The sequence below is a fragment of the Kogia breviceps genome, chromosome 19 (assembly GCF_026419965.1).
Source record: "Kogia breviceps isolate mKogBre1 chromosome 19, mKogBre1 haplotype 1, whole genome shotgun sequence".
Lineage (NCBI taxonomy): Eukaryota > Metazoa > Chordata > Mammalia > Artiodactyla > Physeteridae > Kogia > Kogia breviceps.
The window spans coordinates 1,838,552-1,850,627 of record NC_081328.1 but is presented as its reverse complement, the minus strand read 5'-3'; the positions used below and the strand labels follow the sequence as shown (position 1 = coordinate 1,850,627).

The window sequence follows — 12,076 nt, the reverse complement described above, 5'->3', positions numbered from 1 at the left end:
GGGCCGGGCTGGTCACCCTTCCTTCAGTCCTCTCGTGGCATCAGCATTTTCACATATCGCAGAGCTTGAGAAACACCTTTCATACAGTAGCGGTAGGACACAAAGAAGGGCGGCGAAGCGCAGCTCCTTGGGCCACGTAGCCTCAGGGTGGAACCTGATGCTGATCCAAATTCTAGGACGCCTTTGAGGCCTGCGACTGGTGAGCATTTCTGGGCTCCGGGCCGCACACCGCCGCCGGGCGCGGGCAGCCTGGCCTCTGTCATCATCAGTCCCTTCAGCCTCAGTAACTACAAACACACCTGCAGACGAACGGATTTATTGATCAAGGTCAACAGGAAAGAAGGATGCAGAGTGCAAAGCCTGGTTCTGAAGAGTCAACACGCCATGGCTCCTGCTCCAGGCCCTCCGGCCCCAGCAAGGCAGAAGCCTTTATCCTCATCTGTGACACGAAGACAGCTTCTGCAGCCAGACACAACGAGCGGGTACAGAGCACAGAAAAGTCACGTCACGTGGCCTAAGGTTGAGAGGTATTGAGGAGAAAGGACTCCGTGCCCAAGTAAGTTTGGGAAACAACACACGCCGGCACTTCAAAGGTTCTGCAGGCCTGGGATCTTTAAGATGCTGGTGTGCTTTACAAACCCCTTCTAGGCAGGGTCGGCAGTGGGGCCAGTTTTTGTGGAAAACCTTATGGGATTGGTATCTCGTGAATGTGCTTACAGAAATACTTGTTTGGGGTCAGCAGATGGGGAAGGAGGATATAGTTGGGGAAAAAACCTATCTACTCTATAGATTATTTTAAAAAACAACCCACAAATGACAAAGTAAAACTTGAGAAAAATCTTCTTGGCTGAGAATTTAAAATGAGAAAAAATCACTTAAAGAAAGCTGACCAACACCACCTTTGATAGACAAAGGCAAAAAAATGGATTTATAGTTGGAGGAAACTTGTGGTCAAAGAATTGTCTCCAACAGGGGATATCTGAAAACTAAGAACATTATTACAATTCATGCCAATTTTACCAAATATAATGTATTTATTCTGAAGCAGAATATACTAGCAGACAAGCCAATAATTTTGCTTAATTAGAATGTTTAATATTTGCAAACAAATCAGTGGACAAAGGATTAATCTCCAAAATATATAAACAGCTCATGCAACTCAATCTTTAAAAAAACAACCCAATCAAAAAATGGGGAGAAGACCTAAATAGACATTTCTCCAAAGAAGACATACAGATGGACAAGAGGCTCAACATCACTAATTATTAGAGAAATGCAAATCAAAACTACAGTGAGGTACCACCTCACACCGGTCAGAATGGCCGTCATCAAAAAAATCTACAAACAATAAATGCTGGAGAGGGTGTGGAGAAAAGGGAACCCTCTCGCACTACTGGTGGGAATGTAAATTGATACAGCCACTATGGAGAACGGTATGGAGGTTCCTTAAAAAACTAAAAATAGAACTACCATACGACCCAGCAGTCCCACTACTGGGCATGTACCCAGAGAAACCCAGAATTCAAAAAGAGTCATGTACCACAATGTGCATTGCAGCTCTATTGACAATAAGCCAGGTCATGGAAGCAACCTAACTGCCCATCGACAGATCAATGGATAAAGAAGACATGGTACATGTATATGTGATGGAATATTACTCAGCCATAAACAGCAACAAGATTGGGTCACTTGTAGAGACGTGGATGGACCTAGAGACTGTCATACAGAGTGAAGTAAGTCAGAAAGAGAAAAACAAATATCGCATATTAACGCATGTAGGTGGAACCTAGAAAAATGGTACAGATGCACAGATGCATACAGGAGCACATTTCCGACCTCAGCGGGACCGCTTGCTCCGGGCTGGTTTTCGCCATCAAATCCATAGCTTTTACCGCAGAACATTAAGAGAAACTATCTTATGGATTCTGTTATTGCTTTTGTCATGGGCTAGTATTAAGGACGCTATTATTACTTTTTCTCTAGCTCCAAGGTGAGGCCACAGCTGAGGGATTCCTCCTGCAATATAAGGTCGGGGAGAGCTCTGGCTTCTAAATGTTCTGAAGGCAGCACCTCTCCATTCAGTTTGCCCACCAGGGAACCCGAGGCAGACGTACAGTTAGAAATTGCGAGGGACCTTAGAGCTTGTGTATCTGCATCTATCATCTTCCCCCCCCCCCCCACGGCTAGATCTATATCATTCTTATTTTTTTTTTAAATAATTAATTAATTTTTATTTTGGGCTGCGTTGGGTCTTCGTTGCTGCGTGCGGGCTTTCTCTAGTTGCGGCGAGCGGGGGCTACTCTTCGTTGCGGTGCGTGGGCTTCTCGTGGCAGTGGCTTCTCTCGTTGTGGAGCACGGGCTCTAGGTGCATGGGCTTCAGTAGTTGTGGCGCACGGGCTTAGTTGCTCTGTGGCATGTGGGATCTTCCCAGACCAGGGCTTGAACCCATGTCCCCTGCATTGGCAGGTGGATTCCTAACCACTGCACCACCAGGGAAGACCTGATCTATGCCATTCTTAATTTATGTGTTCCATGGACCTAATCTTTATTTTATATTTTTTGTAACTTTCTTGAGTTATAATTTACATACCGTAAATTCATGCATTTTAAGTACGTAAGTCAGTCCTTTAAAATAAATTTATACTTGTGCAGCCAGCACTGCAATCCAGTTTTAGAATATTTTCATCACCCCCCCAAAATTCCTGGGGCCTGTTTTGAAGTCACTCCCCACTCCCGTGACCAGCCCTAGACAATCCACTGACTTGCTTCCTGTCTGTGTGAACTTTGCCTTTTCTGACTATTTCATAGACGTGGACTCACACAGTATGTAGTCTTTCGTGTCTGGTTTCATTCACTTAGATGGTTTTGAGGTTTGTCCACGTTGTAGCATTTCTCAGGACTTCGTTTCTTTTCTGTGGCCGAATGATGGTCCATTGTGTGGCTAGAACATGTTTCGTCGACCCATTCATCAGGTGATGAACGTTTACGTTGTTTTCAGTGTTGGCTGCTGGGGACATTCACGTACAGGTCGTCACGTGGACGCGTAGTTTTGCTCCTCTTGGTAGAGTCCTAGGATTTGAATTGTTAGGCTGAAGCATGAGTTTACTTTTAACTTTCTAAGAAGCCATTGAGCTCTTTTCCAAAGCAGCTGCGCCACTTCGCACGCCCACCAGCTGTTGCTCTGCGCCCTCGCCAGCATGCGGTGGCGTCAGCGTTTTGATCCTAGTCATTCGAACAGGTGTGCAGTGGTGTCTCATGGCTGTTGCAGTTTGTAACTTCCGACTGACACGTAATGTGGAGCATCTTTTCATACGCTTATTTGCCATCAGTATGTCTTCTTTGGGAAGGGGTCTGTTCAGAGCCCATTTTAAAATTGGCTTGTTTTCTAACTGTTGTGTTTTAAGAGCTCTTGTATACTTTGGGGTTTTTTTTGTTTGTTTGGGTTTTTTTGCAGTACATGGGCCTCTCAGTGTTGCGGCCTCTCCCGTTGCGGAGCACAGGCTCCGGACGCGCAGGCGCAGCAGCCATGGCTCACGGGCCCAGCCGCTCCGCGGCACGTGGGATCCTCCCGGACCGGGGCACGAACCCGCGTCCCCTGCATCGGCAGGCGGACTCTCAACCACTGCGCCACCAGGGAAGCCCTGTATAGTTTGTTTTACATTTTTATTTTTATTGGAATATAGTCGACTTACAATGTTGTGTTAATTTCAGGTGTATAGCAAACTGATTCAGTTATACATATATACATTTTCAAATGTATCCTTTCCCATTATAGTTTATCTCAGGATATTGAATATAGGTCCCTGTGCGAGACAGTAGGACCTTGTTGTTTATCCGTTCTATATATAATAGTTTGCATCTACCAACCCCAAACTCCCAGTCCATCCCTCCCACACCCCCCTCCCCCAATAATTCTTTATATGTTCTACACATAAGTCCTTTATCAGGTATATGATTTGCAGGCCCAGTCTGTGGCTTGACTTTCATTTTCTTATGTGTTTTTTTTTTTTTAATAACTATTTTATTTTTATTTTTGGCTGTGTTGGGTCTTGGTTGCTGCGCGCGGGCTTTCTCTGGCCGCAGCGAGCGGGGGCTACGCTTCATTGTGATGTGAGGGCTTCTCATTGCGGTGGCTTCTCTTGTTGTGGAGCACGGGCTCTAGGCTCACGGGCTTCAGTAGTTGTGGTGCGTGGGCTCAGTAGTTGTGGCTCACGGGCTTAGTTGCTCTGCAGCATGTGGGATCTTCCCGATCCAGGGCTCGAACCCGTGTCCCCTGCATTGGCAGGCGGATTCTTAACCACTGCACCACCGGGAAGCCCCCTCATTTTCTTATCTTTTGAGCTGCAAACGTTTGTACTTTTAATGTAGTCCAGTTTCTCATTTTCTTTTCTTTTATGGCTCACGCTTTTGCTGTCATATATAAGAAATCTTTGCCTAACCCAAGGTCACAAAGATTTTCTCCTATGAATTCTTCTAGACATTTTATAGTTTTAGGTCCTACACTTATGTTTATGATTCATTTTGAGCCCATTCTTGTGTTTGGTATGAGGTTAGGGTCTAAGTTTATTTTTGTGTGTGTGGATATTCAACAGTCCCACAACACCATTCTTGGTGTGTGAAAGGCTGTTCCCTCCCCAGTAAATTATCTTGGCACTTTGGTCAAAAATCAATTGGTTGTGGGCTTCCCTGGTGGCGCAGTGGTTGAGAATCCGCCTGCCGATGCAGGGGACGCGGGTTCGTGCCCCGGTCCGGGAGGATCCCACGTGCCGCGGAGCGGCTGGGCCCGTGAGCCGTGGCCGCTGAGCCTGCACGTCCGGAGCCTGTGCTCCGCAACAGGAGAGGCCGCAGCGGTGAGAGGCCCGCGTACCGCAAAAATAAAATGTGCTCGATTGCATGTACTCCCCCTTCGCCAAAATCACATCTATCCTGACCTTCCCCGCTGCCTCTCTGGAGCAGTTTCTCAGATCTCTCTGAAGTGCTGGCTCCCAGGCTGCAGTCCTCGTTTTGCTCCAAATAAAACTGAACTCACAACTCTCACGTTGTGCTTTTTTGCGGAGACAGGCTCCGGACGCGCAGGCTCAGCGGCCATGGCTCACGGGCCCAGCCGCTCCGCGGCACGTGGGATCCTCTGGGACCAGGACACGAACCCGCGTCCCCTGCATCAGCAGGTGGACTCTCAACCACTGCGCCACCAGGGAAGCCCCCTTCTCTCTTTTTAATTGCTTTTGTTCTTCTAGATCCTTTGCATTTCCATATGTATTTTAGAACCAGCGTGTTAATTTCTACTAAAAAGCCTGCTGGGATTTTGAAAGGAATTGTGTTGACTCTACAGAGCAATTTGGGGAGAATTGTCATCTTAACAGTATTGTTAAAATGGACATGGAATGCCTCTCCGACTAGTTAGATTTTCTTGAATTTACCTCAGCAATGTGCTGTAGTCTTCAGTGGTCAAATCTTGCACTACTTTTGTTAAATTTATCCCCAAATATTTTGTTCTTTTTGACGGTATTATGAATGGAACTCCTTTCTTAATTTCATTTTTAGGTTGTTCTTTGCTAGTTTATAGAAAGATAAATTGTTTATTGATCTTTTACCCTGTGACCTTGTTAAACTCAATCTAGTAGTGTTTGGTGTGTGGAGTCCTTAAGATTTTCTCCATATAGGATCGTGTCTTCTGTGAATAAGGAGTTTCACTTCTCCCTTTGCGTCTGGCTAAACCTCCAGTACGATGCTGAGTGGACGTGGCAAGGGCTCACACCTGTGCCTTGTTCTCGACGTTAAAGGAAAGTATTCAGCCTTTCAGCATTAAATAGGTTATCTGTAAAAGTTTTATCGATGCCCCTTATTGAGGCTGAGGAAGAGCCCTTCTCCTAGAGTCTGAAACATTTTCTCATGAGCGCGCGTGCGCTGGGTTTTGGAGAATGCTTTTTCTGTATCTACTGAGATAATCATCTGGTTTTGTCCTTTATTAATGTGGTGTAATTACATTGATTGATTTTCAGATGTTTCACCTTGCATTCCTGGGATAAAACCCTCCTGATCATGGCGTCTATCTTTTCTAATATATATCACTGAATTTGGTTTCCTAGTATTTTTTTTAACATCTTTATTGGAGTATAACTGCTTTACAATGGTGTGTTAGTTTCTGCTTTACAACAAAGTGAATCAGCTATACATATACATATGGGTTTCCTAGTATTTTGTTAAAGATTTTGCATCTACATTCATGAGAGATATTGGTCGGTGACTTTTATCTTTTCCTTGTGGTATCTTGATCTGGCTTTGGTATCAGCATATCATTGGCCTCCTGGAATAATTTTGAAAGTGTTCTCTCCTCATATCTATACATTTTGAGCTTGTGAAGGATTGGCATTATTTCTTCTTTAAACACGTGATAGAATTCACCGGTGAAGCCATCTGGGCTTTTGTCTGGCTTTTTTCAGAAGATTTTTAAACTAATTTATTTTATTTACTTGTTATAGGTCTATTCACTTTCCATTTCTTTTTTTAAAAAATTTATTTTATTAATTTATTTTTGGCTGCATTGGGTCTTCGTTGCTGCGCACGGGCTTTCTCTAGTTGTGGCGAGCGGGGGCTACCCTTCGTTGCGGTGCACGGGCTTCTCACCGTGGTGGCTTCTCTTGTTGCGGAGCACGGGCTCTAGGCGCACAGGCTTCAGAAGTTGTGGCACGTGGGCTCAGTAGTTGTGGCGCACGGGCTTGGTTGCTCCGCGGCACGTGGGATCTTCCCGGACCGGGGCTCGAACCCTTGTCCCCTGCATCGGCAGGTGGATCCTTAACCACTGTGCCGCCAGGGAAGTCCCTCACTTTCTATTTATTGTTGAATTTGTTTTAATAATATATGTCTTTCTAGGAATTTATTCACTTCAACTAAATTGTCTACATCTTTGGCACGAAGTTGCTCATAATATTTCTTTAGGGAAAGTAGTAATGTCTCTCCTTTCATTCCTAACTTTGGTAATTTGTGTCTTCACTTTCCTGTTTTCTTGGTCTTATTTTACCAAGGTCAAATCCTTAGTAAGTGTTTGTCAGTTTTGTGGATCCCATCAAAGAACTAGAATTTTGGTTTCATTGATTTTTCTCTGCTGTTTTCTGTTGACTGTTTCAGTGAATTCCATTTTAATTCTTATTATGCTCATTCTTCTGCTTTATTCAGGCATAGTTTGCTTTTCTTTACTGGTTTCCGAGGGTGGAATATTAGGCTACTGATTTGAGACCTTTCTTTTCTAATGTGGGCGTTTAAAGCTATACATTTCCCACTAAGTATTGCTTGAACTGCATCTCATAAATTTTGACATATTGTATTTTTTTTCATTCAGAATATTCTCAAATTTCTCTTGTGATTTATTTTTTGACCCATGGGTTGAGAAGTGTGTTGTTTAATTTCCAAATATTTCAGGGTATTTCCAAAATTCTTTCCGGTAGGCATCTCCAATTTAATTCTGTTGTGGTCAGAGAACATCTTTTGTATTAATCCAGCCTTTCTAAACATATTGCGAGGGCCAGGTCATAGCCACTAGACTACCAGGGGCCTAGACGTCCGGAGGCCTGCTTGGCGACGTGCCACGGGCTCGCCCCAGGGAGCAGCCTTTCCCCGAGGACTGCTGCTCTATTTAGCCTTGCCTGTGACCCTGTCTCCTCCACAAACTGCAGCTGCCCTCCCTGCTCAGTTTTGTATTTTGTTTTTCTTGTTTCTATTTTTAAGCTTAGCTTCCCAGGGGTCACCCCTGTGTCTGCATAGCGCAGTGTTCAGCCAGTTAGTGTTTGGAGCGGATGCTTAGGCACCTCTGACCGCCGGTAGGGCTTCCGCTCTCTGCTGAAGGAGCCGAGTATGGGCCGGGGCCCACGCAGAGTTCAGGCTGTTTTCAAGTCTGCCCCAGCTCTTACTTTCCTCTGGGGCCTCCTGTGTCTCTTCTGTGCACGTGCACAGGCTCCACGGTCCAGGATGTGTGGGAGGCTTGGGCCTGCTACAGCCTCTGCTACATGCACGCTCAGTCTCTGGTCCACTTGGGACAGAGAAGTTACCAAGCATCCCCTGCCCCAGCTGTTTCATCTCACTGGAACTCCCTGTAAGATCACGTGTCCACCGGTCCACTGCTTCTCTCTAACAGGCCCACAGCCTCGGGCTAGCGGGCCCACGGAAACTGTCTCTGTAACTCCCAATGCTCTAAAGGGCTTCTCGGCCCTGGCAGCACCGACATTCCAGGACGGAGAATTCTTTGTCGTTGGGGGGCTGTCCCGGGCATCGCAGGCTGTTTAGCAGCATCCCTGTCCTCGGCCCGCTACATGCCAGTGCAGGTCCCCGCTGGGAAGGAAGGGGGACGAGCGCCCACCCCGGTCCCGTGCTACGGACTTACACGATGCCACGCCCCGTAGATTCGGACTTACACGAGGCCACGCCCCGTAGATTCGGACTTACACGAGGCCACGCCCCGTAGATTCGTGCGGAAGCTCCCGCTGCTGAGAGCGCCGTCGGCCCCAGCGCCACCAACCCCGGCCCCCTCTGCCTCCCGCAGTGCCTCTACGGCGGGGTCCTGCGAGCGACCGGCAGGCAGGCGTTCGGGGCCGGCGTGAACGCCGTCACGTACTACGTCGTCGGCCTCCCGCTGGGCGTCGTGCTGACCTTCGTGGTCGGCCTGGGGATCACGGGTACGTGGAGCGGCGGGAGGCGGGGCGCCCCGGGCGGCGCCAGACGCGCCCACCGTGCCGTGTGTCCCGCAGGCCTCTGGCTGGGCATGCTGGCCTGTGTCTTCCTGGCCGCCGCGGCCTTCGTGACCTACACCGCCTGCATGGACTGGCAGCGGGCCGCGGAGGAGGTGAGTGTGCCGCCCGACACGCCGGGGCCGCGCCTCGATGCCTCCCGTCAGGGAGACGGTGCCGTGTCCGCGGCGCCCCATCCGGGTGCCACCCCCGCGCCGCCTCAGCAGCCCGGCGGCACCCTGTCGCCGTCCTCTCGGAAGAACCGAAACCGGGCCGACCGGCACTCGCTTGTCAGAGGCGTTAAAGCCACAGCGCAGGGACTTCCCCGGTGGTCCGGTGGTAAAGAGTCCGCCTTTCAATCAGTGCAGGGGACACGGGTTCGATCCCTGGTCGGGGAACTAAAGTCCCACGTGCCATGCAGCGCGGCCCAAAATAAATAAATGAAGCCCCAGCTTGGGCCGCAGGCCGAGCGTGGAGGGGGCGCTCTCAGGCCGGATCCCCGCAGTGTGGCTTTGCCTTCGCGTGTGGATCCAGTCCTCCTGACGTCGGAGGCAACGGATTCAGACAGCCCTGAAACACCACCACGGCAAAGTCCCCCAGAAGGGTGCACACGGGCAGACCTCCCTGTACTGCGCCTTGTAGATGCTGTGGTTTCTGCAAGTTGAAGGTCCGGAGCGAGCCCACGTGGAGCAGGTCTGTCGGCGCCATTTTCCCGGCAGCATTTCTCGCTTCATGTCTCTCTCACAGTTTGCTAATTCTCATCATGTGTCACACCTTCTCAATGTCATCTCCTCTATGCGGAGGTGTGATCACTGACCTCTGATGTCACTGTTGCAAAAAGCTGATGACCTGCTGAAGGCTCAGGTCATGGTTAGTATTTTTTAGCAAAGAGGCTCTTTTTAACTGCGACAGGGACAAGGCCTTTTTAGACGTGACGGTACTGCGTGCTTAACAGACTCCAGGGTCGTGCAAACGTCACTTTTCTATGCACCGGGAAACCAGAAAACCCCCGCGAGCGGCTTTGTTGCGACACTCGCTTTATTGCAGTGGTCCGGGGCCTCCGAGGCGTGCCTGTGCGTGACCACGTCCTGCTCGGCCTGCAGGGCCCAGCTGAGGCCGGGGTGGCCAGCAGGCCGACCGGACGACTCCATCTCCTTCAGGTGCAGAAACGCGTGGGGCTCCCGCCCCAGGCCGCTGAGAGCACAGACCCCGGCCTCAGACCCGGGCCCGAGAGCGCGGTCGAATCTTCAGGTAACGCTGCCCTGCGTGCTCGGGTGACCGGGGACCGCGCTAGCTCCAGCCGCCTTTCTTCCCCAGCGTGACAGTGACGTCCGTCCTGACGCCAGGAGGGTGACACTGACATCCACTACCTAAGAGGCCCCGGGAAGCAGGCCCCGCCCCTCCCCGGCCCGGGGGGCAGTGAGCCTCGGTTCCGGTTCCGGTTCCGTTCAGATGAGGGGGCGGGTTGAGCGCTTGGCCTCTTCCCCGTCGTCCTGCAACTGCAAAGGCAGGGGATGGGGTCGGAGCGCGGGCCGTCGTCGGCACTCACCTCCAGCCCAGGGGGGAGGCCCGCAGGCGAGGGTCGCGCAGGTCAGCCTGGCTCGACTCAGCAGCGTGCGGGCGCGTCCCGCCGACCCCCCGCGCCCCACCAGGCGGCCGCTCTGCTGCCGCGGGGCGGGCGCTGGTCATCACGGCCCGAAGCCCCGGTTATTCCAGTGCCCGTGCCTTGTCCCGCGGTGGGGAACCGGCCGCAGACTCTGTGGGCTTCACTGGTCACGAGGGAACGTGCAAAGGCAGCTCGACTAAGCGTTTCACACGCGCCCTGAGGTCACCGGTGAAGGTTAGGTATCACGCAGGCTCAGACAGGCACGCGTCTGATCTCATCCCGTCTTCGCGACAGCCTCTCCCGCGCGCCCTCTGCTCGCGCCGCAGAGAAAAGGCGGGCGCCTCCTGCTGTGAGGCACGGGCGTCGATCGTGCACCTCCAGGCGCCCCCCCCCCGCCCCCATGCTAAGCCGGCCCCCGTTTGCCTCTGCAGTGGCTACGGGCAGCTACCCTGGCGTGACCCTGACAATGTACTCAAGGCCCGAGGCCCATCTGGACCTCTTCGGGACTCCAGGAGCAGCCCAGCCCCTGCCAGCTCCCCCTGGCAGACTGACGGCCAAGCAGCTGGCCATCCGCCGAGGGGCTGCTCTGGGGGCAGCAATGGGCACGCTGGTAGCGGGGCTTGTCGTCAGGGTCCTGACTGCCAGGCCCTAGCAGGAAAGGAAGCAGAGAGTGGCTGCCCGCCCCACATCCTCAGCAGCAGACCTTCAGCCGGTGCCCCGTGTGACGAACCGGGTCCGAACTGCGGGTAACTGCTCCCTGGGAGACCGCAACTGACCGGCAGGCGGGGCTCCTGGGGTCGCTGCCCTTATTCAGTGACACAAATGGCTTCAAATTGGAGATTTCAAATCGAAACAAAAAGGCAGATGCCACTGTTACATTAAGAAGTGCACATTTCTAGGCTGAGTCTGCTGCCCGTCTGTACACAGAGCCTTTGTGAAGCCCTGGAAAGGGGGCCGGCGGGCCCCACGCGGAGACCCCCATCTGCGTCCTGCCCACGCACCCTCCGCACATCCAGGCGCCGTGAGGCCCCCACCGGGGCCGGGCTGGTCACCCTTCCTTCAGTCCTCTCGTGGCATCAGCATTTTCACATATCGCAGAGCTTGAGAAACACCTTTCATACAGTAGCGGTAGGACACAAAGAAGGGCGGCGAAGCGCAGCTCCTTGGGCCACGTAGCCTCAGGGTGGAACCTGATGCTGATCCAAATTCTAGGACGCCTTTGAGGCCTGCGACTGGTGAGCATTTCTGGGCTCCGGGCCGCACACCGCCGCCGGGCGCGGGCAGCCTGGCCTCTGTCATCATCAGTCCCTTCAGCCTCAGTAACTACAAACACACCTGCAGACGAACGGATTTATTGATCAAGGTCAACAGGAAAGAAGGATGCAGAGTGCAAAGCCTGGTTCTGAAGAGTCAACACGCCATGGCTCCTGCTCCAGGCCCTCCGGCCCCAGCAAGGCAGAAGCCTTTATCCTCATCTGTGACACGAAGACAGCTTCTGCAGCCAGACACAACGAGCGGGTACAGAGCACAGAAAAGTCACGTCACGTGGCCTAAGGTTGAGAGGTATTGAGGAGAAAGGACTCCGTGCCCAAGTAAGTTTGGGAAACAACACACGCCGGCACTTCAAAGGTTCTGCAGGCCTGGGATCTTTAAGATGCTGGTGTGCTTTACAAACCCCTTCTAGGCAGGGTCGGCAGTGGGGCCAGTTTTTGTGGAAAACCTTATGGGATTGGTATCTCGTGAATGTGCT

General features: G+C 51.4%; 1 protein-coding gene across 1 annotated transcript; it reads left to right on the top strand.

Annotated features, from left to right (window-relative positions):
- Positions 1-8,306: 8,306 nt before the first annotated feature.
- Positions 8,307-10,978, top strand: LOC136793231 (multidrug and toxin extrusion protein 2-like). The gene is made up of 5 exons (XM_067021481.1): positions 8,307-8,318; positions 8,537-8,669; positions 8,742-8,836; positions 9,881-9,971; positions 10,758-10,978. The coding sequence occupies exons 1-5, from the start codon at positions 8,307-8,309 to the stop codon at positions 10,976-10,978; spliced, it is 552 nt and encodes a 183-aa protein (XP_066877582.1).
- The last annotated feature ends 1,098 nt before the right edge of the window (positions 10,979-12,076 follow it).

Bases quoted from the DNA above. Each gene is read 5' to 3' on its own strand.
- LOC136793231 (XM_067021481.1), top strand. The intron at 8,837-9,880 runs GTGAGTGTGCCG...CATCTCCTTCAG, and splicing joins GGCAGCGGGCCGCGGAGGAG to GTGCAGAAACGCGTGGGGCT. The intron at 9,972-10,757 runs GTAACGCTGCCC...TTGCCTCTGCAG, and splicing joins GAGCGCGGTCGAATCTTCAG to TGGCTACGGGCAGCTACCCT.